A 27,901-nucleotide genomic window follows, 5' to 3' on the forward strand; every position below is an offset into this window, starting at 1 on the left:
TCCACCTCTCCGTGAGTCACTGCCCCATGTGGACTCCTGCTCCCTCTCCCGGGGAGCTGGGAGGGGGAGGGGACAGAGGAGCTGGTCTGAGCAGGCCCTGCCCCCCCAGGCCCCTCCTCCTAGCTTCACGATGCAGCCCACGCCCACCACGGCCACTGCCGCCGGCGCCGCCACCACGGTTGCCCTGACCTCGAGGTGGGACAACGCCACCGGCAGCCCCACCGTGAGTGAGGGGGACGGATGGAGCGGGGGGCTGGGCCGGGCGGGCCTCCGGAGGCCACGCCCAGCGGTCCTGACCCCTGCCGGCCCACAGGCGGAGCCTGACCCCATCCTGGACAACTACGTGCTGCTGGTGGTGGTCATGTCGCTCTTCGTCGGTGGCGCGCTAGTCGTGCTGTCCGGCGTGCTGCTCCTATGCAGGCGCTGCTGGGAGGCCCACCGGCGCTTCAACAGGTGCGCAGCCCGCCCACCCCAGCGGCCTCCCCGGGCCCCTGCGCGCCTGGAGCCGGGTGATCGTGAGCGCGCGTGCGCGCGCGCGCTGGTAGCACGCGTGTGTGTCAGCCTGTGTGGTGTTGGGGGCCTGCTTCTAAGTGCCTGGGGAGCACGGTGTGTCCCCTGGGGCCTGGCCCCATGAGCTCGGGTCCCGGCAGGTGGGCCCTCCGTCCCACCTTGCTGCCCTGCGGTCCCTCCCCAGAGCGACGGAGGAAGCAGAGAAGACCACCACCACCTACCTGGACAACGGTGCTCACCCGGCCCAAGGTGCGGCGCCCCGCCAGGCCCGCCCCCAGCCCGTTTGCCCGCCCTCCCGCCCGCCCCCTCGGGCCGCCTGACCGGCTGTGTCTGTCTGTCTCCCCCACCAGACTGGGCGCAGCTCGATTCCGACTCATCTCTGTTTCCTTAGAGCCCGCGCGTAGGTGCTCACAGGCGCGTGCTGAGCGAGTGAGTGTGTGAGCGGATGTGTGAGTGCCCGCCCTGCCCCCTGCCCCGTCCCAGCCCTCAGTCGGGCCCCACCCCTCGACCCCTCCCCGACCCACCCCAGCCGGCCGCCCGCCCAGCGCCAGGCGAGGCCCGCCCGGGGCCCACCCTCTGCACTCTCCTCGCAGACCCCGACTTCAGGGGGGAGGACCCTGAGGGCCAGGATGCCGAGACGGAGCGCTTCCTGTCCACCAGCTACACTGGCCGCCGGGTGTCCTTCAATGAGGCAGCCCTGTTTGAGCAGAGCCGGAAGTCACAGGACAAGGGCCGCCGGTAAGGGGCAGCACAGCAGGAGGGGACCCTGTCCCCAAGGGAGGCCACAGAGCCTGGTGCCCTGTGACTGGGCTCACTGCGGGGTGGGTGCTGGCCTTGCTCTCCCCCATGGTGGAGCCAGGGACAGCAGCAGGTGTGGGCTCGGGGTTCAGGCTGAGCATGGGGGCTGGCTGGCATGGTGACAGGCAGCCATGCCGGGCGCAGGTACACCCTGACGGAGGGGGACTTCCACCACCTGAAGAATGCCCGCCTCACCCACCTGCACCTACCACCCCTCAAGATCATTACAATCCACGAGTGCGACCTGGGTGAAGTCAGCACAACCACCCCTCCCCACGCTGCTGCCACCCCCAAGGCCAACCTCGCCATATTCCAGGTGAGTATATGAGTGGCAGCCAGCCCTGGGCTCAGTGGACAGGACACCCACCCTGTAGGTGGCCGCTTTCCCACTCTCTGGGCTGGGCCCCTCATCTTAGGACAGGGAGGGGGGCCTGGCTGGGGTGCACAGTGGGCTGTGGGTCCAGTAGTGCCCCTCACCCACTCGTGCTCTTTGACCTGTTACTGCTTCCTCCCCTAGCCCCCGGGGAAGGCCCTCACCGGCCGCTCCGTGGGCCCCAGCTCCGCCCTGCCAGGTGACCCCTACAACTCAGCCGTGGGCCCTGCTGACTTCGAGATCAGCCCCTTGGCATCCAGCGACTCCGGGGAAGGCACCTGGGTGAGGGCCCCCGAGCGGCCCCTCCCTTCCCTGCCCCACTCCAGGACAGAGGTCAGCCTGTGGCCTCCCCCGACCCTAACTCCCCTTGCTCCTGCCTGATCCCGCTGCATGGGAGGAAGAGGGGTAGGCAGCACTTAGACCACGCAGCCATCCCGCACATGCACAGAGCATTCTAGCAGCCGGAGAGCATAGGGTCAGGACACAGCCCATGCCAGGGCATGAGTGCTCTCGGACACTCACCTTCAGAAACCCCTCTGTCCGGGGCTGGGAGAACAGAGCTGGCCAGAGCCTGGCTGAACCCCACAGCTTAGCATAGCTTCCACCCAGCCACCGAGCGCTGTTCACTGCTCCTCTGCGTTCTGGGTGGGGCGTGTTGGCAGTCTGCCAGGGTGGAAGCCGCCCACGAGAGTGCAGAGCTGGGGCCCAAGCTGGGGCCAGCACGTGGGGCAGCAAGGAGAGGGTCCTCATGCCTGAGAGCATTCCTCTTTCCTTCCAGTTGGAGGCAGGTACCAGGAGCACTAAGCCTGTTGGGCCAGCGGCCACGACAGGACCCGGGGAGGCAGGCCCAGGCTCCGGGGCCGGACCTGTCCTGCAGTTCTTTACCCGCCTGCGGCGCCACGCCAGCCTGGATGGGGCCAGCCCCTACTTCAAGGTCAAGAAGTGGAAGCTGGACCCCAGCCAACGGGCATCCAGTCTGGACACTAGAGGTGAGCTGTGGCCTCCGTAGAAACCGGGGCCCAGGGGGTGGAGCTCCAGCTGCTGCCCCAGTCGGCCTTAGAGGAGGTTCTTCATCCAGGAAGGGGTCCGTGCTCTTGAGGGGCCCCCGGGCTCCTGCCCCCTGCTGGCTGGCAGCACCCATTTGCCAATGGGCATCTTGCCCAAGGGCTCGGAGCTGGCTGGGTCACTGACTGTGCCCCAGTAAAGCAGGGGGGTGGGCAGGCCGTAGCCGCGATCGGTGAACTTCTTCGGTAAGGCTCTAGACAGTAATGTCTTTGGGTCTGTGGTCAGTCTCTCTGGTCTGGCAGCGTGGAAACAGCCGTAGACTGGGTATGAGTGAGTGTTGTAGAGATGGGCTAATAAACCTGCATTTACAACGGTAGGTTGCAGGCTCACCTGTCCTGTGGGCCGGAGCATCCCCACCCCTGAGCTAGCGACAGCAGCCCTTCAATCCCGCAGACTGCCTGTCACAGGGAGAGAGCCCTGCATATAGGGCTTCCTCATCCTCAGGCCCAAGCAGGGATACTCAGGGCATACTCAGCATACCCCAGATACACTGGGGGAACTCAGCCCGGACAGGACAGGCTGCGGGGGTTCCTGCCGCCCTGTGGAGGTGGTGGGGCCAGTGCCGGGACAGGTGAGGAGAGAGAGCGTAAGCAGGTGCATGGCCTGACGCCACAAGCCCCCTTGCGGGGGCCTGGCTCCGGCTCGTGCAGGGCCGGGGGGGCCCTCTCCACTGCCTTCAGGAGCAGAGATGGAGCCCATGATCCTGAGGGCGGTTAGAGCCGGACGGAGGTGCAGAAGTGCCCAGAACCTGTTTGCTGACTGGCCTCCCCACCCCTGGGGCTCTCCCACCCAATCTTCTCCCTGGCCCCCACCAGCCTGTCCCTCGTTCCCCCCCACGTTCCAGCTTCTACACTTCAGCCCAGCTGTGCCTGCCGCCTGGTGTCCGGGGCGCATCTTGGCGCCGGCCACACCTTTCCGGCCAGAGCTGCTCCGGGCACTGGCACCGCCTCCACACCGCACTCACACCTGCCCTAGCTCTTCTGTTCTCGGGGCCTCGGTCTCCCCCTTGCAGAGCGGGGTGCACACTCACCTGGCCCAGGCTGGTCCTTGCTGGCCTCTGGGGTGGGAGTGGGGCCCAAGGCCGAGCGGAACTCTGACGCGCCTTCCTCCATACAGGCTCCCCCAAGCGGCACCACTTCCAGCGGCAGCGAGCAGCCAGCGAGAGCACAGAGCAGGAGGAGGGGGACGCCCCCCTCGTGGACTTCATCCAATACATGGCCAGCGCAGGCGAGGCTGTGGCCTTCCCGCCCCCCCACCCCCTTCTGGCCAGCCCCACCAGCCCATCCCCCACTCTCGGCAGGTATTTTTCAGTAGGTAGAAGTGCTGGGGTGGACCTGTGGGCCCCAGCCCAGCCCAGTCCCCCTCCATTGTCCTGGGGAGGGCTCTCGCCACCCTGCAGACGTGCGGTCACACTCCAGGCCCACCCTCCCTCCCGGAGGCTGTCTCCCCGGGGCCACCTCTGCAGCATGCATCACGCGGGGGAAACGGGGAGACGGGGTAAGGGCAGAGGGGCAGGTGGGGCCCTGGACGATGGCCCCAGGGTCCCCAAGACAGGATGCCTGCCCAGTTAGGGCTGCCAGGGGTATGTGCCTGCTTGGATGTTACTGCTTCCTGGTGGAGCCCACGGCCTGCTGGGCTCCGCTGGGGCCTGGTGCTCCTTCCCACCTGCTCATATTCCTGAGGGCTGCGTGGCCCCTTCTCAGAAACTGACCCCTTCTGCCCGCAGCACCCCACTACCCCCCCAGTGGGTGGGGGTGTTGGGGCGATGAAGGCCAGGTGTGGACGCTGAGTGGGACTGCACCTGGTCTGGTCCCTCCCATGCCAATCCCTTCTACACTAAGACCTTAGGAAAAAAGTAGCTTCGCGGCAGAATGTTCACTCTCTCTAGGTGAAGAGCCAGCCACAGACACTGGGAAAAGTGACCTGGTTGAAAAGCAGGTGCCAGGAAGGCTCAGGTTTACCCAGAAAACATACCCTGCAACAGGGACTGGCGGCATTGTTTTTAAAACTTCATTTTCCTCAGAGCCTGGCCAAACCTAGGGGGCCCCCGCCCATGCCCACCCTTCCGGACCCAGAGTCGGGGGGCTGGGGAGCAAATGCAGGGGCGCGCACAGCCTTCTTGACTGCTGCGGCCTGGCTTGCAGGCTAGAGGCAGCCGAGGAGGTGGGCGCCGCGGGAGGAGCGAGCCCCGAGTCTCCCCCAGAGCGCAGCGGCGGTGTGGGGCCTGAGCAGCCGCAGCAGGAATCTGATGGTGAGCGGGACTCGGGGCCAGAGCAGGCCCAGACCATCTACCGGGATATCTGGAGCCTGCGTGCCTCTCTCGAGCTGCACGCCGCGGCCGCCTCGGACCACAGCAGCAGTGGCAACGACCGCGACTCGGTGCGCAGCGGAGACAGCTCGGGCTCAGGCTCCGGGACCACCGTGCCCACCTTCCCACCGCCCTCGCCGCCGCCCACACCTCGGTCCGCGGATAGCGAGGCGGGAGGTCCGCGGAAGCTGCTTCAGATGGACAGCGGCTACGCCAGCATCGAGGGCCGCGGCGCGGGCGAGGACGGGCTCCCCAGCGCGTCCGAGAAGCGCTCTTCCTTCACCAGCGCCGGCCGCACGGCCACTGTGGGCAGCAGCTTCGAGGGGGCGCTGGCGCCCAGTGAGGCGCCCGCCCGGCCCCGCAGCCCCCGCGCTTGGCCCCGCCGCGCCCCTCGCCGCGACTACAGCATCGACGAGAAGACAGATGCGCTCTTCCACGAGTTCCTGCGCCATGACCCGCACTTCGACGACGCGCTGCCCTGCGCCTCCCGCCACCGCGCGCGCGCGCATCCGCACCCCCACGCCCGCAAGCAGTGGCAGCAGCGCGGCCGGCAGCACAGCGACCCCGGCGCGCGCGCCGCCACCCCCGCCCCGCCTGCGCCCCCATTCGGCCCCGACTCCCGTCCCACACGCGCACCTCTGCGCCGAGGCGACAGTGTCGACTGCCCGCCTGAGGGCCGCGCGGGCGACGACCCGGCTGCGCCCGCTATCCCTGTCATCGAGGAGGAGCCCGGCGGCGGCAGCGGCAGCTGCCCCGGCTCGGGCCTGTGCGTCGGGCCCCCGGGAACGCTGCTGGACAAGCTGGCGGCTGGCATCGACGACAGACTCTTCCCGTCGCGCCTCGCCCAGCCCATCGCCACGGCTCCTGCGCTGGCCGCCGCCGCCGCCGCGCCGACGTCTCCTGACCATAGCCCGGCCTAAGCCCTGCGTCCCGCACCCACCTCGTCAGCTTCTCCCGCGCCGCTCGGGACCTCCGCCGCCGGACACGCCTGGGGCGCGACGCTCCGGCGGGCACACGCCGGGGCCGCGGGGCTGCGCACAAGCACGCGCACGGCCTCTGGCCGCCCCCCAGGTGCGCATGCTCACGTCCTCGGGACACCCTCGAGCCGCCCCCGGTGCGCACGCGCACAGTCCCCACTGGGCGTTGAGCCGCGTCCCTCTGTGGCTCCTCGAAGTGCGGGGCTGGACTGGAGGGAGCGGGGCAGGTTCTCATCTTCGAGCCCCTGAGGACTACGTTCATCTGCCTTTGGCCCCAGACGGCAGCCTCTGGGTGGGGGCGTCTTGGGCACAGAGCACCGGGAGGCGCACGCCCAGGACCTGCACCTTGGAGAGTCCGTGTGGAGGGACAGAGTGAGGCGCTTGCGCGGGGCGCCCCTACCGGGGCCAGTGGAGCCTCGAGGGGGCTCGGGCTGCACGCGCCGGAGTCTGCAGCGGGGCGCATGCACCGAGCCCGCGGGGACCCAGATTGCGGGGGCATGGAAGACGGGCGACGGGCGCGCTCACTCTGGGCTGGCAGGTTGGGTGGAGGCCGCAGCCGCCAAACCCCTGAAGCTGTTTACCTCAACGCGGCATGTGCTCGCGGCAGTGTGCGCCCCCTCCGAGCAATAAACCACAGCCCGCGCCGCCCCCTCCCGGCCACCGTGTCCCAAGTCTCCGCGCCCGCCCCAAGCATGTGAGTGGGCCACCTGCCCGCCCCGCAGTTGCACCGTCCAAAGAGCTGCCAGAACTCATTAATGTTTGGAGACACACAAAACCCAAACGGCCAAGGTTTCAAGTTTCCCAAGCTTTATTTATTGCCAAAAGATGGGGCAGCCCTAGCCTGCGGCCGAGTCGCCCCGCCCCGCCCCTCGGAGCTTCGTGCCGTCTGTGTACCATCCAGTGATGGAGTTTCTTGTGTTTGTTTTCTGGTTGACTATAAATATTTACTGCACACTCTTGCTTAGTCCGGGTTTTCTCTGGGGACCCAGGAGCACAGAGACCTTGGAAAGAGGGTCAGGGTCCTGCGATCAGGTAGCTCCCCGGCTGCTGCCCTGTGGACTGGTGGGCCCTGGGGCTGCGCAGAGGGCCCTGCTGACCTTTGGGGAGACCGCCCACCACCGAGAGGGCTGCTGTCCAGCGTGGCCAAAGGCTGACCCCCACGGAAGCCCCAGGTCCCACCACCCGCCCACCAGACCTGCAGACCCCAGCCTGCCCCCTGGGCTGTAGGTCCACAAAGGGGGCTTGGACTCAGATCCCCTACCTGCAGGACACGGTGCCACCCAACAATTCCCAAACACCCTTCACAACCACAGCTCAAATCCACCTGCTTTATTTTTTCTTAAAAAAAAAAAAGAAAACGGAACCAACCAAACAAAAACAAGGCAGCCGCCTGGCTCCCTTGGGCTCTGGGCATGCATCTTGGTTGACAGGCCTGTTCTTCATCCCGGCTCCTGCTGTGGCTGTGGTTTGTCTGAACACATCACTAGGTGTGGGAGGCGCTGACGTGGAGCAGAGTAAAAAGAAGTCAGGGCTGGGGAGAGAACCAGTAGTCTGAACATAAAGTGCGTGGCAAGGGCTTCCCACAGGGCCCGTGAGCCGGTGTGCTCCCTCCTCCCCTGGCCAGGGGAAGGGGCTTGGCACAGGGCTGCAAAGTCAACAAGAGGTCGTGTCCACTGGCCATGAGGGGAAGGCCAGGCCCCAGACCCTGCTGTCCCCCAGCCACGGCCCTCCAAGACCCCTGGCTTCCTGAGGAGCAGTCGGCAAGGAGAATGTGGTGGTGGCCTTCCTGCGCAGCAGCCATGGGCCAGCAGTCGGCGGGAAGACTCAGGACCTGGGCCGTGGCACCTGGCTGGGGCTCCATGAAACAGGCTGCAGACAGGAACAGACAGGTCACTCCTCGGCCAGCAAATAGGCTCTGCATCCCAGGAGGCAGGCCCCACCCTCTCTGGTCTCCTGACAGGGTGGGAAAACTGAGGCCTGCTCATATGGGGCTGTCAGACGTCCAGAGAGGCCAGGGAAGGTTGTGCTGCTTCCCGGGGTTACCCTGTAGTTCACTCTGCCCAGTGGAGTTAAGCACCAGCCTCCACAGAGGAAGCCAGGCTCCCAGCCCTCCTGGCTGGTTCTGATGCTGGCAGATAAGCACCACAGGGCCGTGGGGGCGGGGGGCAGCTCCCCGGGAGAGGGCACCCCACCTGCATCCTGAGCAGATGAGGGGATCTCCAACACCCCTGGGGCCTGATTCCCCACCACACACACCTTCTGGACTGGGGCAGGCAGGGGCGGGAAGAGGAAGCAGAGGGGGGCCGAGCAGCCACCAGGATGACAGCCTGGGCCAAGCTGAAGACATCCCAACCTTCCGCCCACCCACACAGTGCCTCATATGTCTCTGGGCTGAGTCCAGCATCACCTGGGGCTGGCAGGACAGGCCGCCAGTGTGAGGGGCCCCCCTCCTGCACATGGGAACTGCTGCCCAGCCCCCACCCGACTGGCCAGTGTCCTGGGGGCAGTGGGCGCAGACTGACAGAACAGGGAAGACAGAACTGGCCCTGGTCAGCAGTGGCTGCAGCTGTGAGTTGGGCCGGGCGCTGCCAGTGCCCACAGTATGGCCCCCACCCGCTCCCACAGGCCCCCACAGCAGCCTACCTGTGGGTGGCCTCCCTCACTGCTGCTTGCAGGCGGACAGCCGGCGGATCTTGCTGCTGGCCGAGCAGGCCTTGCGAGTGGGGTTGGAGACGGCGCTGGCCCGGCGCTCCACCTTTGATTTGGTGCTCAGCTGGGCCGACTCTGTGCCATTCATGCACACCACTTTGGGTGGGCCCCGGCTCTGCCCGTTCTGACCAGCCTCCTCCTCTGGGACCTGTCCTAGGAGGGAGAGGGCGAGTGTGGGCTGATGGGGGCCTGAGACCAACACCCCTGCCCCCCCCCACCCCATTCCCCAGGCCTAGGTCCTCTCCACCCAGACACGGGGTCCTCCACCACCTGCCCCACCTGTCCCATCTAGGTCCTGCCTATGGGGCCCTTCATCCAGCTGGAAGGGGCAATGACCTCAGAGTAGGCTAGCCAAGGTGGGGGCCCAGCCCACGCTCACGTGCCTGCTCATGTGTGAGCCTGGCTTCTCACGCAGGTGGTTGGGCTGCCCTGCTCACCCTCCACCCCAGCACATGGTGAAGGACCAGGGTCCTGGGGCACAGGGCCCTATCCTGGGCCCGCTCACCTGTGTGGAGGCCAGACCTCACTGGGCCCTGTGGGGCTTGGGAGGGGCTGGGCTCAGGCCAGGTGTGCAACACTCATCTTTCCCCTTGAGGCCAGCCTCAGCTCCCCATACTGGGCACTGGATGGAGAGATCAGAGCCAGGGCCTGCTGTGCCCCTACTCACTACCAGGCAGCACCAGCCCTTGCTGGCATCCGGGGGCCACAGGCCTGGGGCTGCACGGCTGCCTGCACTCCTGTGCTCTGGGGTGCAGGGGGGAGGAGGAGGGCATGCAGGGGTCGGCCAATCTGCTAGGGCCCACGTAGCTCATTCAGTGCGCATGGAAAATCGGCCTCCTGCCCATGGCCCACCCTCCTGGGACACAGGTGGGAAGCTGCCCTCAGCTGCCTCTAGTCCACCTCTTCACCAGCACACAGCCCCCTCCAGCCCAACGGTCCCCGGTATCTGACTCAGCAGCTTCTGGAACTTGCCGTGAGCCACCCCCATGCACACAGGAAGCATCCTAGGTCAGAGCTCCTCACGGCTGATGGGGTCCTGCCAGGGAGAGGTCTTGAGAGGGGTCAGGTGCCCTGCTCTGATGGAGGAGGGGCCTCGCGGGCACCGAGTACTGCAGCTCTGCACAGACCACCTGGAGCCCAGCTACCGGAACAGCGACTGTGGCTGGGGGCGGAGGGGCAGGGTACAGGGTCTGGCCTCCTCACCCTCAAAGGACTGGAGCATCATGCACAACCGCCCACCCCCGGCTCAGGGCCCAGCACCCAGCTCTCGGTGGGAGGCAGACCCCCCAGTGGGGACGGTCCCAGGAGACCAAGGCCAAGCAGCTGAGAGCCTCTGAGGGCGAGCCAGCACAGGACTGCAGTGAAGAGGGACTTGGCCGCAGCACACCTCCCTGCTGACCAGCTGGAGTAGAGTTCTGCTGCTTCTACCGTGGACGGACCCTCTCGGGCCAGGCATCTGACCCCAGCCGGGAGAGCCCCTATTGCATGAGCCCTCCCCAACCATGAAAGGCAGCTCCTGGCCTCTCACACACGTAGTCAGTGGTCTGGCAAGGTTCTGGGGATCTGGCAGAGTCCTCACTCCACCTTGCTGGGATAGCAGATGGCCTGCCAGCGAGGGTCACTCCCAAGGACCTGACACAACAGCCCAGCACCTCTGAGAGGCCAGACACCTCTTTCCTGTTCTACATAGGGGACAGACCTCTGCAAGGCCACATCACCTCCCGGGACTCTCTACGGAAACGGCTGAGCCAAAGCCACGGCTGCTTGGGGTCCAGCAGGAGACACCTCCAAAATGGGCATCACAGACCCCCAAGCATGCCCCCTGCGTGAGTGGGATGCGTGAACCCCGCCCCAGCTCTGCCAGGAAAACAGTGCTGGGCCCATAGTGTTACTGCCCAGTGGGATGTCCCCGGGAGCCCCACCCACCACACAGGCCACCCCCAAACACCAGTTTTTTCAACAACAGAAATCTAACATTTGGCAAACGAGCCAGGGAAAAGGGAGACAAGCATCACCCACACACACACAGCCGAGCAAATCTTTATGATGGGAACCTGCGAAACTGGCCCCAGAACAGAACGGCGAACACTGGGGGTGGGGGGTGGGGCAGCTGCCCTGGCCGCCCTCAGATACCTGGGCAAGGTCAGGGAGGGCCGGTGGGGAGTGCTGAGGCCTGGCCTCTCTGGCACAGGGTGGCACGGGGGTGAGGGGCGGGAGCAGCACTACACTACGGCCTCGAGCTCCCGTGCGCCCCCGGCCTCAGCTTCCTCTCCAGAAAGGTCTGAGCACTGACTCTTCTGGGCGCCTCTCTCCTCTCTAAGCCCTGCCTCAGACGTCTCCTCGCCACCTGAGGAAGCAAGGCGACACATGTCAGGGCGGGCAGCCAGGCACCAGGAGGGCCACTGGACCCTCTCAGGGCCGTCAGAGGGGCTTCCCCCATCTCTCACCGCCTGGCAGGACGTCATGTGCACTCCCCAGAACACGGGCGGCGCCCCCGGTTGCCTTTGCCCTCCAGGATCCCCACCTGCTTCCGTGGGGGAGGGGAGGGCCGGCCACACCCTCACGCTGTCTGTGCCCTCGGCAGGCCCTCCAGGGTCGAGGTCAGGTTGGGGACATCGGGGACGTGAGCTCTGCCACGTAGGCAGGTGGACAGGGAGGCCAGGCCGTGAAGCTGTGCTCACCGGGCACCGTGAAGTCCTGAGTGTAGATGATGTCATCCTCGATATCGAACAGGTCCTCGTCCCCGTTGTCCTCAGCACAGCCGTGCAGGTCCTCCAGGTAGGGCACCACCGTCATGCCACGCCAGCGGTCTTTGCACTCCGTGCTCGGCGGGATGGGCACCAGCTCCTCAGCTGGCGGGTGCTTCTTCCGGAACCAGCTGCGGAAGTCAGCAAGTCAGGACGGCCCGGAGGCTCGCCCAGTTCCCTGCACAGGTCTCGACCTCAGGGCCCACCCCTAAAATCTGTACGGGGAGGGGGAGGGCGGGCAGGAGAGGGAGGGCCAGAAAGGCCCCTGACACCCCAGACCCCCACATCCCACCCCCACCCAACCCCATCATGCACCCCCTGCACCCCCAGGACCTCCCCATTTACTCCCACCACGAGGACCCCGACCCCCCGCAGCTGGGCCCCACACGCACACTCACCTGTGTTGTCTGATCTGCTGTATGGAGAACCTCCTGGCTGGCTCGTATTCCAGCATCCCTGACGGAAGACCAGCAGGCCGTGGGGAGTCAGCGCTCGGCACGTGGCCCAGCCCTGCCCCGAGTCAGCCTGTGCATCGAGGATGCCCCCAGGAGGAGGCCGCACTGGCATGGGGGAGTGGAGCCTCAGCTCAGGGTGCTCCAGGTACACCCCACCCCCCACACTGCGGTCCCCCACAAGCCCGGCCTCCACCAACAGGGCGGACCCGGGCATGGGGCAAAGACGCAAAGCCCTAACTGTGTGGAGACGAGGCCCTGCGGCCCCAGGAGGCTGCGCGGCAGCAAGGAGCAAAGCCACGGGCAGTGGGCATGGTTGGGCAGACAGCCAAAGGGCAGCAAATGCATTTCACGTTGACGCCAGAGCTGCTGGGAAGCAGGACAGTCCCAGCCCAGGGACGCACAGCCTGTCCACATGCTGGAGAACGATGGAGCAGCGGGCCTGCTCTCTGCCTTGTTCATGCGAGGGCCCGGCCCCAGGGGCAGATCCTGCCCAGAACCCACAGCTTCTGCCTCAGGGTGCAGGCAGGGAGGACGGCCACCAGGCCTTGGGGCCAGGACGGTGTTCTAGGGGACACAGGGAGCCACCCCACCAGTTCTGGCTACAGGAAGAGCCTCCGGAGCACGCACCCCCAGTGCAAAGGCCCTGAGGCAGGCTTGGGTGAGGGGGATGTACAGACCATGAGCCCTGCCTGGCCACCTCGGCCTTAGGGCAAATGCTGTGGAGGAGGTGAGGGACAGGGCTGCCCTGCCTGGATCTGGGGACAGGGACCCTGATGCCCTCTGCTATCTAGGTCATCAGCCCGACAGGGGCCATTTCGAGCACTGAGAAGCAGTAATGGACTGAGCGAACAAAGCCTCATTTAGAGGACACACCAGCCAGCCGGCGCCTGTCAGGAGCGCGAGCCCCGTCTGCCCTTGTAGCCGTCTCTGCAGTGAACCCCGGTGGAACGGCCCTCGGGGGGCGGCGGGGCGGTTCTGGGCACACTCGAGGACAGGGCCAGCTGACATCACAACCCTCCCATGGAGTGCCTGAGAACTTCCAAGAACTTGAAGGCCAGGTCGGAGCAGCGGGAGGGCTGGGCCACAGCCCGCAGCGCGAGTGAGGCAGGACTGCACCCACCCAGCCATCTTTGAGGGTCCCGGGGAGGGGATGGGGTGCTGCCAATGCGGGCCTGTGCCCAGGGGTGGAGTCCAGCTGCTGCAGACCAGCAAGCCGTCCTGAGCTCTACTTCACTCTCACCAAAACTTAAAAACCAGCCCGACCCTGCTGTTAGAAAATAAGCACTCTTGGGATCGCGGGAATCTCTGTCTCCACCATAAGTCACGTGCAGCCTAGAAAGGGCCCGGGGGCGCCTGGGTGGCTCAGTCGTTAAGCGTCTGCCTTCGGCTCAGGTCATGATCCCAGGGTCCTGGGATCGAGTCCCGCATCGGGCTCCCTGCTCCGCGGGAAGCCTGCTTCGCCCTCTCCCACTCCCCGCTTGTGTTCCTGCTCTCGCTATGTCTCTCTCTGTCAAATAAATAAATTAAAAATCTTTAAAAAAAAAGAAAGGGCCCGGGTGCAGTCGCTCCACCCCAGAGCAGAAGCCGAGGCACCACCTCCGCGAGGACTCCCAAGTACCAGGGACGTGTGGGGCGATGCTCTGCACCTGCTCTGTCATCAGAACAGGCTCCCGCCAAACGCCGGGATGTCAGCTGTGGCTGCCCCCACCAGTCCACATCTGGTGGGCCCACCCCGGACGGGCCGGGGGCTGCGGCTACACGGCGCCACCTGCTGCTCAGCCTGCAACACGCAGCAGGAAGAGACCCAAGGGCCCGGGAGCAGGGAGCCGGGAGCCAGCACCTGACCCAGGCTGGGGCACCCAGGCTACTTCCCTCCGGGGGGCGGGTTGCAAGAGGGCGGAGCAAAGGCCCAAAGCAGACAGTAGGGCGGCGGATGCCGGCCCCAGCCTCAGCCGCTCTCTACTAACCGGGCCCATTCCTGGGCGGGGTGGGGCGGGGCGGGGGGCTGCAGAGAGGAGGCCCAGCTCTCCAGAGGCCCGTGGTCGGTACAACACCCCTAGGACCCCCATCACCCCCTGGCAGCCCATGCCCGACACGTCCAGCCCCAGGTGCCGTCCCGAGGGCCTCACCTCTCAGCAAGTCCGAGAGCGGGGGGCCGCAGTCACCCGGGATCGTGTAGTCTCCCTTCCCGATGTTCTCAAACAACTTGTAGATGTTGTCCCCCTCAAACGGGTACAGGCCTGTCGTGATGTTATAGCTTCGCCCCCGGAGGGAAGGAGAGAGGCCCCGTCAGTTGGGGCTTCTCCTGCAGCCCCGGCCTGGAACCAGCCTGGCACAGGAGCCCTAAACCACCCTCACCTGTGGGGCCTCATACCGGGCGACAGGAATGCTCTGGAATAGATGGTGGTGGGGGATGCACCACTCTGAAAATATCAAAACCCACTGCACTGTAGGTCTTAAAAGGGTGCATCTTGTGGTATATGAATTCTCTCTCAATAAAATAAAATAGGGGCACCTGGGTGGCTCAGTCGGTTAAGCGTCCGACAACTGATCTCATCCTCAGGTCTTGATCTCAGGGTCGCTGAGTTCAAGCCCTGCGCCGGGCTCCACAACGCCCAGTGTGGAGCCTACAACCAACCAATCAACCAAATAAAAATAAAAATAAAATGGACCACTGACGCCAGCCAGCAGCTGCCCTGCAGGCGGGGCCAGGACGGAAGGTTCTGGACGGCGCTGGTCAGTGCTTGGGCTAGGCCTGTGCATCTCTGCGGCGCACACCCCACCTCGGGAGGGAAGAGGGTCCCACACACCGCAGCCCACTCAGCATGGCTCACGCATGAGTGCTCAGGACTGTGCCCTGCTGGATGGGAAAGCAGAATCCGTGTGGGGGGCACCTAACGGCTGAGCAACACTCCAACCTGCCGTGTAAACCAGTGGGAAGACCAGGACGAGCCCTCAGCAACCAAGCAGAAGGCGGGGGCGGCCCAAGGAGGACGGCCAGTCTGTGTGCATGCCCCCACACCAGGTCTCTGACCCTGAGAACCCCACAAGGTGGGGAGCAGTCCCATGTGCTCCTACCCACAGGGGGCTCCGAATCTTGGCTCCATCGTCTGTCTCACACTCTGGCCACCCCGGCATACCCCAGAATGGTGTCTGGGGGACCCACTAAGAGGGGCAGGTTCTAGAAGCCTGGGGCCCAAAGCGGGTGCCTGAGTCCTCGGTGGGCAAAGGAGGGGCCCCTGGGGGAGGGGGGCAGAGCAGGGGGACCAAAGCCCCTGGGCACTTACAGAGTGACCCCAGCTGACCAGATGTCCACCTTAAAGCCAGAGAAGGTGTCCAAGCCATTGGCAATCTCAGGAGGCTGGAATGCTGGGGAGCCCTGGCTCGTCCGGCACGTGTCGTCCTCGGCAAAGGGGTGCAGGGCCTGCAGCAGCAGCAGGTGGCCCTCAGGGAGCAGCCCTGCGGGGCCGCGCCTGCCCTCCCCCCCCCCCCCGTGCTGAATGGCGGGTACCTACCTCAGCCACACCCAGGTCGGAGATCTTGAGCGTACCACCGGTGGTGAGCAGCAGGTTGCCCGGCTTGATGTCCTTGTGCACGATGCCCTGGCTGTGCAGGTACTCCAGGCCGTCTACCAGCTGGCAGAAGTACCTGCGGGGGCGGGACCTCCGTAACCTGCCCCGCCGAAGGTGCCGTCTCGTCCACCGGGGCCCCCTTGGCACAGCAGCCACCTGGGGTCAACCCAGCAGGACCAAAGACGGGATCCTTGCAAGCGATTCCTGCCCCACGAGGCCTATGGACTGCTCCAACCTGAGCCACCTGGGGAAGGCAGAGGAGGGCTCCCTGGCCCCCAGCGGCTCCCCCCACCCAGGCCGCCCTTCGTCACGCTCCCCACGAGCCCAACGGCCGTGCTGGGTCCTCCAATCGGTCTGGCTTCGACGTAACCATGTCTCCTCCCTGGTAGTGCCCCCCAGGGCCGGGGACGCTTGACCACCCCCCCCCCCCCACCCCCAGGAGGGCCAGCTGGCCTGTGGCAGCTCAGGGACTTCTCAGGGACTCCTCAGGGACCAAGAGGTCTCACAGCCTGAGGCAGGGGGCACGCGGGGCAGGGAGGTATGCGAAGGGGCTGCAGCAGCTGGGCTGAGCGTGCTGCAGACTGAGCCCCCAAAGCTGAGGCTTAAAACACACCGGAGCTTTCATTTCACTGGTGATCAGAAAACCTGTTTGAGGGGCACCTGGGTGGTGCAGTCGGTTAACTGTCTGACTCTTGGTTTCGGCTCAAGTAGTGTTCTCAGGGTCGTGAAATGAAGCCCCACGCTGGGTGCCGCACTCAGCAGGGAGTCTGCTTGAGATTCTCTCCCTCTGCCCCTCCCCCGACTTGCTCTCTCTCTCTCTCTCTCTCTCTGTCCCCCCTACCCCACTCTCACTCTCGGGGAAAAAAAAAAAGGAAAAAGAAAAAGAACCTCATTTGAACATGGGACTGGATCCTTGAAGCCCATGGGCTGGTGGGCAACCCCGCAGGAGGGAGGGGTGGCCATGGGGCCCCGGTAGCAGGCACTTACCCATGGGCCTGGCACACGGGGAAGCGCTTCTCCGGCACACTGTCCAGCATCTCCTGCATCCCACACACGCAGTACTCCATCACCATATACGTGCGGTGCTAAGGAAACCATGGATTGGCAGAGACCCCCGCCCCAGGCAGGGCCTACCCCCAGGGAACAGATGGCAGATGCTCGTGGGGAGGGCCTGGGGGAGAAGACCCCTACCGCATCTGATGACTGTATTAACAAGGATAAGCAGGAGCACCCAAAGACCACAAGAAAGACCAGAAGGATTACAGGGCCTGTAGGGCATCTCTGCCCCTCCACTGACCCTCCCAGAGTCAATTCCTAGAGATCTGTGGCCGCCTCGTCTGGGCTCAGTGCCCCAGACCCACAAGAAGCCCTCCCCAGGCATTCAACCCCTGAGGAGCTCCAGCCCCACCCCCAGACCCAGAGGAGGTGAGGAGACAAGGCTTGCAGGACAGGAGGGAGGGGCAGGTGGGACGAGGGCATGCAGACTGATGGAAACACAGGAGGACGAGGGGCTCCGAGCGGGAAGAGGATGGGGCCTCGGAGCCAGGGGGCTGAAGGCCTAGGGGCGGCTGGGCCGCACTGGAAGTGGCTGAGTGTCTCAGGCCAGCAGGGGAGAAGGACAAAGCCCCCACTGTGTCTCCAGCGGAGGTGGCCACGAGAGCAAGCTGGAGAGGAGCCACGTGCTGGAAACCCCATCACCCCATGCCCAGCACTTCCGTGGGAAGGCGGCAGCCCCCCGGCTAGACCTAGGGCCCCCATACGCCTGCTCCCTAGACCTGGAGCTGGCCAGAGCCACACCACCCTGAGGAGGTGGAGCCCATCCCCAGAGAGTAAAGGGCAAAAGCCCAAGGACACTCCCAGGGAAGCATTCCTGCAGAATGATACACTCCCCACCCCACGTCCTACCCCAAACAGAGCGGCCCTGAAGGGCAAGACGGGGCCTGAATGCCAGAGGCAAGGAGAGCCCTCGCCACGAGGCCCCCCAGACCCAGGGTCACCCAGACCCAGCACTCCCACTCTGGGGCACAGGGTAAAGGGAGGAGCCCAGCAACCACACGAGTGAAGGAAGTCTGAGACACCATGGGGACCCGGCAGGTGACCCGACGGTACCAGGTGCAGAAGGCCAACCACGGACTGGGGCTGGCGCTGCCTCAGGAGCTCCTGGGCCGGCTAGTCTACCAGCCAGAGTCACAGGAGACAGCACCCTGAGCCCTACCCCCTACTCCCCTCCAGCGTGGCCCTGACCTGGCGCTCGGGCAGAGCAGCTGCCACAAGGATATATTTTCTGCTTCTCTTCGTTGTATAACACATCCACCAGCTGGATGACGTTTTTGTGCCGCAGTCTCCTCAGAAGTTGGATTTCCCTAAAGACAGAAAACAGAGGCGTCAACCGACCCGCCAGTGAGAATGGCTGGGGCCATGTTTGTTCAGAAACCCTGCTCGCTCTGCTTGGTAAGAAGGGAAAGCTCGCCCTCTGGGTGCCGTGCAGAGGACACACCAGGCTCTGAGGCGGGCGGGCACCGGGAGAACCAGGAGAGGCTTCTCTGCTGCCCCTTCCAAGCGAGCAGCTCCATCCAGTGACAGCAACAGGGTCTCCCCCTGAGTCTGGGGGACTTCGACAGGGACAACGCAATCAGAATGCTTTTTAAACATTTTAACGGGGGGTGGCTCAGTTGGTGAAGCGTCTGCCTTCGGCTCAGGTCGTGGTCCCAGGGTCCTGGGATCGAGCCCCGCGTCGGGCTCCCTGCTCCCCGGGGAGCCTGCTTCTCCCTCTCCCTCTCTCCCTGCTTGTGTTCCCTCTCTCGCTGGTCTCTCTTTGTCAAATGAATAAATGAAGTCTTTAGAAAATAATAAAAAATAAAAAGGCACAGTGGGGCGCCTGGGTGGCTCAGTTGGTTAAGCGTCTGCCTTCGGCTCAGGTCATGATCCCAGGGTCCTGGGATCGAGCCCCGCATCGGGCTCCCTGCTCGGCGGGGAGCCTGCTTCTTCCTCTCCCACTCCCCCTGCTTGTTCCCTCTCTCACTGTGTCTCTCTGTCAAATAAATAAATACATAATCTTAAAAAAAATAAACATTTTAATGGAACAGTTTTTCTTTATAAAAGACCACAGCGATGTGCCATAAGGACAGCAGGTCAAGTGTGGAATGAGCACCTACTACGTGCAGGAGCTGGGGCTCAGTTACCCAGGAAGGCCGGGCCACCCCAGCATCCCTGCTGTGCCTCTCTGTAGGAACAAAGCCCCAGGCAACGCACCACAGCTGGCCCCATGTCTCCACGAGGACTCCCTTCCTCTCCTTCTCCCTGGTACCCCATAGCCCTGCAGGAAGGATGGAGAGCCCTTCCCACGAGAGCCCTGGAGACCTCAGCTGCTGCAGCCCAGGTATGGCGAGAAGGCAGCCCCACCAGCCCCACCAGAATGGCTGCCACGGCAGCCGCCCACCTGGCACCAACCTCGCCCACAGGCCCACGCCCAGCGCCGCCTGCTCCGCAGATGGCCATCTGATGCTTCACCTGTCCAGGGTCTGAGCAGCAGAGAGGCCCACACAGCTAGCAGGTGTTGGGGGAGGGTTTGGTTGAGTTACCAGCAGAAGCAGCAACTCCACAGCAGGTAGGCGCCCGTGACAACTGGAGCACGTCCACACAGAAAGACGCATGAGCATGTTCACGGCAGCATGATCCACAGAAGCCCCGAAGTGGGAACAGCCCCAGTGTCCATGGGCAGGCGGACGGGCAAACACATCATGTCCCCCACACATGGGAGCGTCCCGCAGCTGCAAACAGGAGCGAGGCACCCACACGCGCGGCCCCGGGGACGGACCCCGAGCCCACGACGCTCAGGCAGGGAGCCAGACACGGAAGGCCACACGGGGTGTGAGTCCACGTGGGTGACACGTCCAGAACAAGCTCATCCATGGACGGGAAGGGGGCTCGCGGGGGCCAGGGGCTAGGGAGAGTAGGGGAGGTGACAGCTAATGGGGGTGGGGTTGCTTTTGGGGAGATGGAATGTTCTGGAATAAGATAAAGGAGATCCCTAGGAATACACTAAATGCCACCAAATTGTATGATTACGAATAATGTGTCAATAAAGTTTTTTAAGAAGTCCTCACCAGGAAGCCCAAGCATGGGACCTAAGAACAGCTGGGCAGGGGAGGCCCTGTCCTCCTGAGACTGAGGTCACATCCGTCCCGCTGTCCAGGCTCTGGGGGAAGGCTGCCTCTTCCAGGAGGCCCTTCCTGACAGCCACCCCCTCCCAGTGCATGAATCCGGGGCCCGACACCACTCACCCTCCTGGGCGCAGGCCCTCTGTAGGGCCGTGAAGCCTGCACCCCCAGCAGCTATGGCCATACAGCTGCCAGGGCCCCAGACCCACAGCCCGGGAGGCCATCGACTTGCAGAACAAAGACAGCCTTGCGGCCACTTTCGCAGAAACTCACCAACAGAAACCCGTTCCCACCCCTACCAGAGGGCTCCGGGTGCGACAAGAATTCTACTTTGGTCTTCCCTGTCGCTCAGATGGTGCCCTAACCATCTGACTCCTGAGCTCCCGGGATGCTGCACACACTTCACTACACACACTGAGTGGGGGTGACTCACAGACCCTGGGGTCGCCCTGGTTTGTCCCCTCTGACGCCTGGGGGTTTACTCTACTGTCCAGCGTGAGCAGGGGTCAGACCATTATATTTTCCAAACAATTAATGCAGAGTTTGTCCCCCTTGGCCCTGCTGACATTCTGGGCAGGTGACTCTCTGTGGGAGCCTCCTGGGCACTGTGGTGGGGGGGCAGCAGCATCCCTGGCCCTCACCCCCTCGGTGGCAGGAGTAACCCCAGTCCTGATGACCACAGACATCTCCAGACATAGCCCACTGTCCTCTGGGGGCGGGACAGTGTCGGGTGAGAGTTCTGCGTAGGATCAAGAAGGTCCCTGATGGGTTGGAGCAGATCCTGGAGCCTCTGGACCAGTGCAAGTCGTCCCTGGAACCCAGGCCCCACCTTCCTCCCTCGCTCCTTCCTCCACCCCTCCCCCACCCAAACCATCCCATTGCCCTGACTCTCCTGCCCTGCGCCCAGTGCCCAGAGCTCACCTATGACCCAGAGACTCTCCATGCAATGGCCCGTTACACCCCATTTCCACCTGACAGATGGTGGTGGCAGCAACACCCGTCTCCACGGCCTGGCCCCCAGTCAGCCCCCAGCCAGCGGCGGTGGGCATCACCACCATGTGCTGCCCAGTGGGAGTGCAGAGCAGCGCCTCTCGGAGACCACCGTCCAGCACCTGCTGTCCGCCAGTCAGGCCGACACCCACTGAGCCACCTGGTCAGCAGCCAGGCCGGGGAGGCAGCTGCGTGGGCGCCTGTCACGGGTCTGCAGCCAGGGCGGATTCAGCAAAGGCACGGGAGTGAGGAAGCCCCAGAGGAGAAGGCCATCCACACAGGCCGCGAGCTAGATTAGCAAGCCCTGCAGGGCCAGCCTCAGAGACAGCACCCAGCTCCTCTGAGCTCTAGCTTCCTGGGACAGCACACAGGACTGGGAACTGTCCACCCAGCGTCGGAATGAGGCTCCCTGACACGCTGGGACAGCTCAGGTCAGCTGACGGCAGCCCGGGGAGCCAGAAGCTTCCTTGAGCCGTCCACACCAACCTCCCGACCTCAGGGCGCTTTTCTTCTTCATCCAAAGAGATCACTGGAGGTGCAACATAAGTAAAACCATGTGTTGACGGGGCGCCCAGCCAGCTCAGTCGGTAGAGCACAGGGCTCTTGACCTCAGGGAGGTGAGTTCAGGTCCCCCACTGGGCGTGCAGCCTACTTAAAAAACTAAATAAAATAAAATAAAAATTACAAGGATAAAAACAAAACACGTGTTGGGACAAGGAGGCCTTTCCTCTATCCAGCTGAATGGCAGCCACCTGTGGAGGCAGGTGCCGAGGAAGCGGGGACTGGAGAGTTTACAGCTGAGCTCCACGAGCCTCTGGTGACCCGTGCCTGCGACCACACTTCTAAATTCCCAACACAGCCAGCCAACAAAACTGCACAGCAGCTCTGGGGGCAGGGACCCCACAGCTCTGCATTCTCTTCTCCTGTCTCCCCGAGCCCACTGCCGTCAGGATGAACCCACCACCAAATAAACGTTCATCCTCTGTGACAAGTTCATGTCGGGAACTCCAAACCAAGGCAGAGGGCAGCACCCCTTCCTCTGCAACGGAACAGCTCAACACTCCTATTCCATTGCCCGTAAAGTATGTTCTTCAAAAAAAAAGGCCCCACTCTAACAGAACCAGGCTGACCCACCACGGGTGTGCTGGACTGCTCATCTGTTTGCTTAGGTAACTGTGATCACAGCATCGTGTGTAAGCGCGTAAGCCACCTTCTCCACACCAGAAGAGAACGGACACAACGCCAGGTTCTAACAGAAGGGGCGGTGGGAGCCATGCGCACTGAACTTCACCAGAGAGAACGCGGGAGGAGGGTGCACCCGGCCACTTGCCCAGTGACCTCCGGGCGTACTAAAGGGTTTCTACCACCTCTGTGTTTTCAATGTCTCCTACAAATTATATCTCGGGTCCAAAAACAAGAAAAAACAATGTTTAACGAGAAAGGAAAAGCGAGGAGCTCAGCCAGGATGCAGGAAGTGAAGGCAGAGGAAATGGTGCCTTCCGGCCCGCCTCCCCCACAGGGGCTCCGCTCTGCGGTCACTAACAGCCCCCCCCCCCCGCCCCCCGCTGCCTGGGACCTGCCCAGAGTTGCTGCCTAACCAAGTGGACTGCTTATTAGTTCACTTGTTTATTAACCACAAGAAAAACTGAATGGGGGTCATAAAGCCATTCAAGCTTACAGAGAAATACAAAGCTGCCTCCACGGTCAGGTCAGCCCAAAACAAAACACACAGGGACAGGCCCATGGCCACTGCCCTGAGAAGCATCAGCTCCATGCATGCCGGAGTGAGACTGAGCCGCCCAGGGAACTCCCCACAGGTCAGGACCCTGCAGACAAAGAAGGGTCCGCTGGGTGCCCAAGGGGCGGGCCAGGGGCAACGGCAGCCCTGGAGGAGGGACACTGAGCACGATCCCCCTCACCTTAGCCCCTCTGCTGATGCTTCTAAACATATGACCCGAGGCCCTCAGAGGTCCAGGAAGGAGACTCAAACGAGAAATTGCTAAAAGTGCAGCTCAACACAAATACTTGTCCACACGTCTCCAGCAGCATGACTCATAAAAGTGGATACAACCCAAAGACCCATCAGTGGGTAAACGGACAAACAGAACGTGTCCACCCACACACAGGAGCGTCCCGTGGCCGCGCTGCCCCGGGGACGGACCCCGAGCCCACGACGCTCAGGGAGGGAACCAGACACGGAAGGCCACGCGGGGTGTGAGTCCACGTGGGTGACTCGTCCGGAACGGGCTCATCCGCGGACGGGAAGGGGGCTCGGGGGGCGGGGGCGGGGGAGAAGGTGGGGAGTGACCGTTGATGGGGGCGGGGACGCTCAGGGAGGGACCCGGACACGGAAGGCCACGCGGGGTGTGAGTCCACGTGGGTGACACGTCCAGAACAGGCTCATCCGCGGATGGGAAGGGGGCCCGTGGGGGCCGGGGGCTGGGGGGGCTGGGGGGTGACCGCTGATGGGGTGGTGTTTCTTTTTGGGGAGCTGAAATGTTCTGCAGTTAGGCAGTGTTGAGTTTCACAACCCGGTTATTGCCAATGAAATACACCTTAACACTATGAAGTCTGGTATGTGAGTTATGTATCGATAAAGCTGTTGCAAGAATAAACTACAGTTCGGCCACATGGTGGATCCAGGATAAAGGGCAGCTTCTGCAGCGTTCCACACACTGCCAGGACTGGCACACGTCCCGACGGCCCCCAGAGCCCAGTGTGGCCCCAAGCTCTACATTTCAGAATCAGCGCCCCACCCACACCCCCGAGAGGGAGAGACCAGACACCAGGGACCTTCACTGTGGGTGAGCTGCCTCACCCTCCTGCTGCCACCTCTGGCGGCCAGCCAGCCTGGGCGCACCGTGGAGCCCTTCCCAATACGAGGCGGGGGGAGGGACAGATACCGTAGAGGCCACTTGGGACAAGAACAAGAGTCGACAAAGTCCAGAGCTCTGATTCGGGACACACTCAAATCCCAACCACTCATTACCCAGATCCAACTATCCGCCAATCACCACAAGGCGGTCCCGGCCTCCCTGAGGCCCCAGCCTGGAAACCGGCACCTGCTTACAGAGCTGCCGCCCATCTGCAGGGGACCCGGTGCTCCTGGTGGTCACTCAGGCGTAGAAGCCAGCTGGACGAGACTGGCCGGGGAGGCTGAGGGGACCGGCAGTCTGGACGTCGCTTATCAAATGTACACATGCTCCCTCTGACCCAAAATCTCCACTTGTGGGACATGCCCTTCAACTACCCTTGCACTTACCATGGGACCGTGACACAAAGTAACTCACCACCACAGCAAACAGAGCCACCAGCACAAGGTAGGTTAGACCCGGCCATGGAGCCCGGCCACCCCCAACAAGACCACCGTGGAGACCCGACCTGGAAGCCTGACGTTAGAAAAGCAGACTGACTCAGGCACAAGGACAGGGGTCCAAGAAGCACAGCCTGAGGGGCAACAGTGACGGTGACAGTGATCACAGGGCGGTGAGCAACGAGAGATCGATGGAAGAAAACCCCACAGGGAACAATGTCCTGTGACGCAGGAGACTGAAAAGTGAGCTGCGCCGTCTGTACGTCGTGGAGGGCGCACCTGCTGCCGGCGGCTGTCTTCCCGCCGCTCCCGCATGGATGCTCAGTGTGCATGGCCTGTACGGCCCAACGATTCCCTAGCTGCCCCCTGAACTGAGCCGCCCGGGGAGTACGTGCAGGTCTGCTCTCCCCGCACAAAACCCTGCCGGCAGGACGCATGGCAGGGGGTCACCCTCGCTGCCCCCGGAGGGAGACTCCACACACACCGTCTTCCCAACTTTTACGGGGTCAGTCCGTGTGATTCTACTGCCTGTTAGAAAAACAAGTACACTGATTTTCTAAAAATGATGGAGAATAAAATTACGATAATAAAAACGATAGGACATATATATAAAAGGTGTTTGGACAGATTAAAAAAACAACCAGGGGCGCCTGGGTGGCTCAGTTGGTTAAGCGGCTGCCTTCAGCTCAGGTCATGATCCCAGGGTCCTGGGATCGAGGCCCACGACGGGATCCCTGCTCGGCGGAGAGCCTGCTTCTCCCTCTCCCTCTGTCTGCCGCTCTGCCTACTTGTGCTCTCTCTCTATCTCTGTTAAATAAATAAATAAAAATCTTTAAAGAAAAAAAAAAACAACCAAAAAGACTTGAAGGGTATGTGGCAAGATGGGTCAGTTCTGAGATCATGAATGATTCTTTTTTTTACTTGAAGCTTTCTGAAACTTTCTTGCTCTACAACAAGAACCTACCAATTTAAAGAATGGCGAAGGAGAGAGGGGGCAAGTGCAGGCCCATGGCAGTTCCTGGGAGGAAACCACATGAAGGGGGGACGTCCTGAGCCCCCTCCCAACCTTGGTCACAGACATCATTCTTTAAGAAAAAAACTTCTGATCCAAGTCGGGACTCCTGACGCTTGTCTGGAAGGTTCCGGACACTTCACTTGGAGAAAAGCTAGTGGAGTTTATTAAGCCTCTCAAAGACAAAGGAGCCTTTCTTCCCTGCAGCCGGCTGGCAAGGCTGGCCGGGGAGCCCGGACCTCCGCTTGCAAGGACACCCCTTTCCTTCCTATGAGAGCCGGGCCCTGAGCTGATGAAATGGGCACAGTGCCCTGCAGCTGTGACACCTAATGCTCATTGCCAAGCCAGCTGGGGACCCCCAACACTCAGCCTCCCGGGCCTCAGTTTCCCCTCAGGTTCTTCTGATGGACACTGCAGGACCCAGCTCCTTGCAGCCCCAACACTGCACACCCACATGTCTCCACAAGCTCGTGGGGCCCGGACTGACCATCCAGGAAGGCAGAGGCTGGGACACCAGTGTTCCTCAACCCTCGGGTCAGCTTCTGGCCATCTGTGCCTCCCACGGAGCACAAGGGAACTCCGGGAGGCGGCAACTTTCCTCTAACTTGACCTTGGGTGTGTGCGTTTGCGAGACGCACGCTGCGTCTCGTGAATGAGCACCTCCGCAGCATGTGCCCTGCTCCTCGGCAGAGGCGGGCACCTGCCCACCCCAACAGCTCCCGTCCATCGCAGCAGGGGTCCGCAGATTTCTGGGGCCTGAGTGCCTCTAGCCACACATCAATTGGTGCTGGAACCCAGCGCGGGCCCTTGAACAGACCTGGGGACTCTGGGAACCTCGGGGTGCTGCTCCCAGGAGGCTGAGGCCTGGGATGCCAGAGCAGCACGGAGCAACATGGCCAGCCAGAACACCTCCATGGACCCGCACTGCCTCCAACGAGCAGAGTTCAACCAGGCAGGAAGAAACCAGCACCCTGCTGTCCGGACGTATCAGGGGATGAGACCTGAGAGGAGCCAGCAGGACAAAGATGGACCCCGGAGATCGGGAGAGGCCTGTTTCCAGGGGCAGGATCCAGGAAGCCAGGAAGGAGCTCACTGACCCCCAACCTCCAGCGGTGGCAGACCAGCAGCCTGAGGCCACATAACCCCCAGCTGCTTCTTGCTTCATGAGAAAACAGGACTTAGAAGCCAGCAGTTGAGTGGGGATTTCGGACTCGGGGTGAGGGGTCATGTGGACCTCAGGAGGGTGCTGGGTTGCCCCCTGCCTCAGTCTCCCCCAGCACACAGGGGCCCCTGCCCAGTCCTCACAGGGAAGAGACGGGCCCTAGAGCACCCGGCCATCCCTGCTCCACGTCCACAGGCTGGGGCACGAAGACTCAAGAGGCCTCAAGATACCGCCCACCTTGCCTTTGGACCACACTGGAAGCCAACTGCTATGACTAGCTGGGGCACCAACACCAGAGCCAGCCCAGTTTTGGTTCTCCGTTCCATCCACAATTCCACCACGCCCAGACCCAAGCCAGCCCAGAGCAAGTGAAAACAGCTCAGCTTATGCGTGAGTGCAGGCTAGGCCAGGAAGGGGGAGGCGAAAGCGGACAGGGGCGCAGCACTCTCCAGGATGGGCCTGGAGGGAGGGTCAATGCTGGGACGTGCTGGGACGTCCAAGGTCGTCAGTCAGTCCTGCCGCCTGGCCCGTTAGATAAACCTTCTTGGAAACTGGAGGCTGGAAGGAGCATGGGCCCAGGCAGGGCGGGGTCCCAGTGGGTGGCAGCCGTAAGGAGGGGTGCCCACTCCTGAACCCAACAAGAGGGATGGAGACAGGAGTCCCACCATCCTTGGGAGTTGGGAAGACTCCTGCAGGCGGCCTCCAACACCTCTGTGATGCCTGGGCGCTGACACATGCCCAAAGAAGTTTGGGTATAAAGTTAGCCAGGACACAAGCTGATTCCTCTCCCAGGGAGTCACCTGGGCCTGCAGTCACGGATGTGTCTAGTGTCACATCCCAAGTGAGCAAAAAAGGGCTAAGTTACCCCCTGCTGACCGATAAGCCAGCGCAAACAATTATTTTTGGCAACCGCAGGGCTCCCCTCCAACAGGGTAAACAAATCGCATTTCGCAGGGCCCTAGTAACAGCTGCACTCTGCACAGAAAACCTGCTGGTGGCGGCCAGGGCCGTTCAGGAACACAAATTCTCAGGGCCAAATAAACATTGGCTGGTTCCACTGGGCACCTAAATTCTTCGGACAGCTGGGAGGGTGAAAGGGGATGGGTGCACCCCCCCCAAAAAAAGGCTGTGACACCATCATCTGAAGAAAGGGGACACCCAGCTGCAACAAGCCAGCATGACTTCGTCAGAGTCCTTCAGCAGTTCCCAACAACACTTTCCCTGGCAAGCACCACACGGGAGCCGGCTGGTCACTTCCAAATTTTAAGGAAAAGGAGAAGGAAGGAGGGAAGGCAGGCAGGCAGGAAGGCGACCAACCTTGCTGGCTGGCCGCACACTGACCCAGGAAGCCCACACTTACTTCTTGACGTTCGCCTCCCCGTTGGGGATCCTTCGCAACTTCTTCTTCTTGAGGATTTTGACAGCTCTCCTGCACAGCGTCTCTGAGTCCAGCACCTCCTTCACCTTGCCGTAGGACCCCTCCCCCAGCAGGTCTCCCATCAAGTACTTGCCGATGAGCTTGGCCCGCTTGCGCCGGGGCTGATAGATGACTTCCGTGGAGTCGATGCGGTGGATGAACGTGTCCATCCCCACGGACATCAGCTCCCCCTCTGTAAACATGCCCAGCTGCTGCGGGTCGGCCACATCCATCCTGGACCCAACGCCTCCGACTCTCGCCGGCGGTCCCTTATCTATTGCCCCTGGTACGCACGGTTCTTCCTTTTGTCCCCCTAAAATTCCCTTCTCAAAA

At 62.9% G+C, this 27,901-nt stretch overlaps 2 protein-coding genes across 5 annotated transcripts; one reads left to right on the forward strand and one right to left on the reverse strand.

The window, feature by feature from the left end:
* The first annotated feature begins 130 nt into the window (after nt 1-130).
* Nucleotides 131-6,852, forward strand: LOC110593996 (CACN subunit beta associated regulatory protein). Its single transcript, XM_044918268.1, has 10 exons — nt 131-223; nt 314-453; nt 695-759; nt 1,104-1,248; nt 1,453-1,624; nt 1,826-1,963; nt 2,460-2,670; nt 3,863-4,046; nt 4,891-5,313; nt 5,395-6,852. Exons 1-10 carry the CDS (start codon nt 131-133, stop codon nt 5,972-5,974), a joined length of 2,151 nt encoding a protein of 716 aa, XP_044774203.1. The 3' UTR covers nt 5,975-6,852.
* On the reverse strand, nt 6,852-27,901 carry STK11 (serine/threonine kinase 11). 4 transcript variants are annotated; one of them, XR_002481184.2, is made up of 11 exons: nt 27,512-27,886; nt 17,794-17,877; nt 16,502-16,591; nt 15,458-15,590; nt 15,230-15,366; nt 14,072-14,199; nt 11,886-11,943; nt 11,422-11,618; nt 8,675-8,918; nt 7,400-7,900; nt 6,852-7,032 (listed from the first exon to the last, which is right to left on the reverse strand). XR_002481184.2 is itself a non-coding variant. In XM_021705452.2 (10 exons), exons 1-10 carry the CDS (start codon nt 27,799-27,801, stop codon nt 7,471-7,473), a joined length of 1,791 nt encoding a protein of 596 aa, XP_021561127.1. In that variant the 5' UTR covers nt 27,802-27,901; the 3' UTR covers nt 6,852-7,470. The 4 variants fall into 4 exon arrangements, 2 of the variants coding, with proteins under 2 accessions (XP_021561127.1, XP_021561128.1); XM_021705452.2 differs by having other exon boundaries at nt 6,852-7,900; nt 27,512-27,901; XM_021705453.2 differs by lacking the exon at nt 6,852-7,032 and having other exon boundaries at nt 7,816-7,900; nt 8,675-8,893.

This window comes from Neomonachus schauinslandi, chromosome 1 (assembly GCF_002201575.2).
Source record: "Neomonachus schauinslandi chromosome 1, ASM220157v2, whole genome shotgun sequence".
In the NCBI taxonomy this organism is placed as follows: domain Eukaryota; kingdom Metazoa; phylum Chordata; class Mammalia; order Carnivora; family Phocidae; genus Neomonachus; species Neomonachus schauinslandi.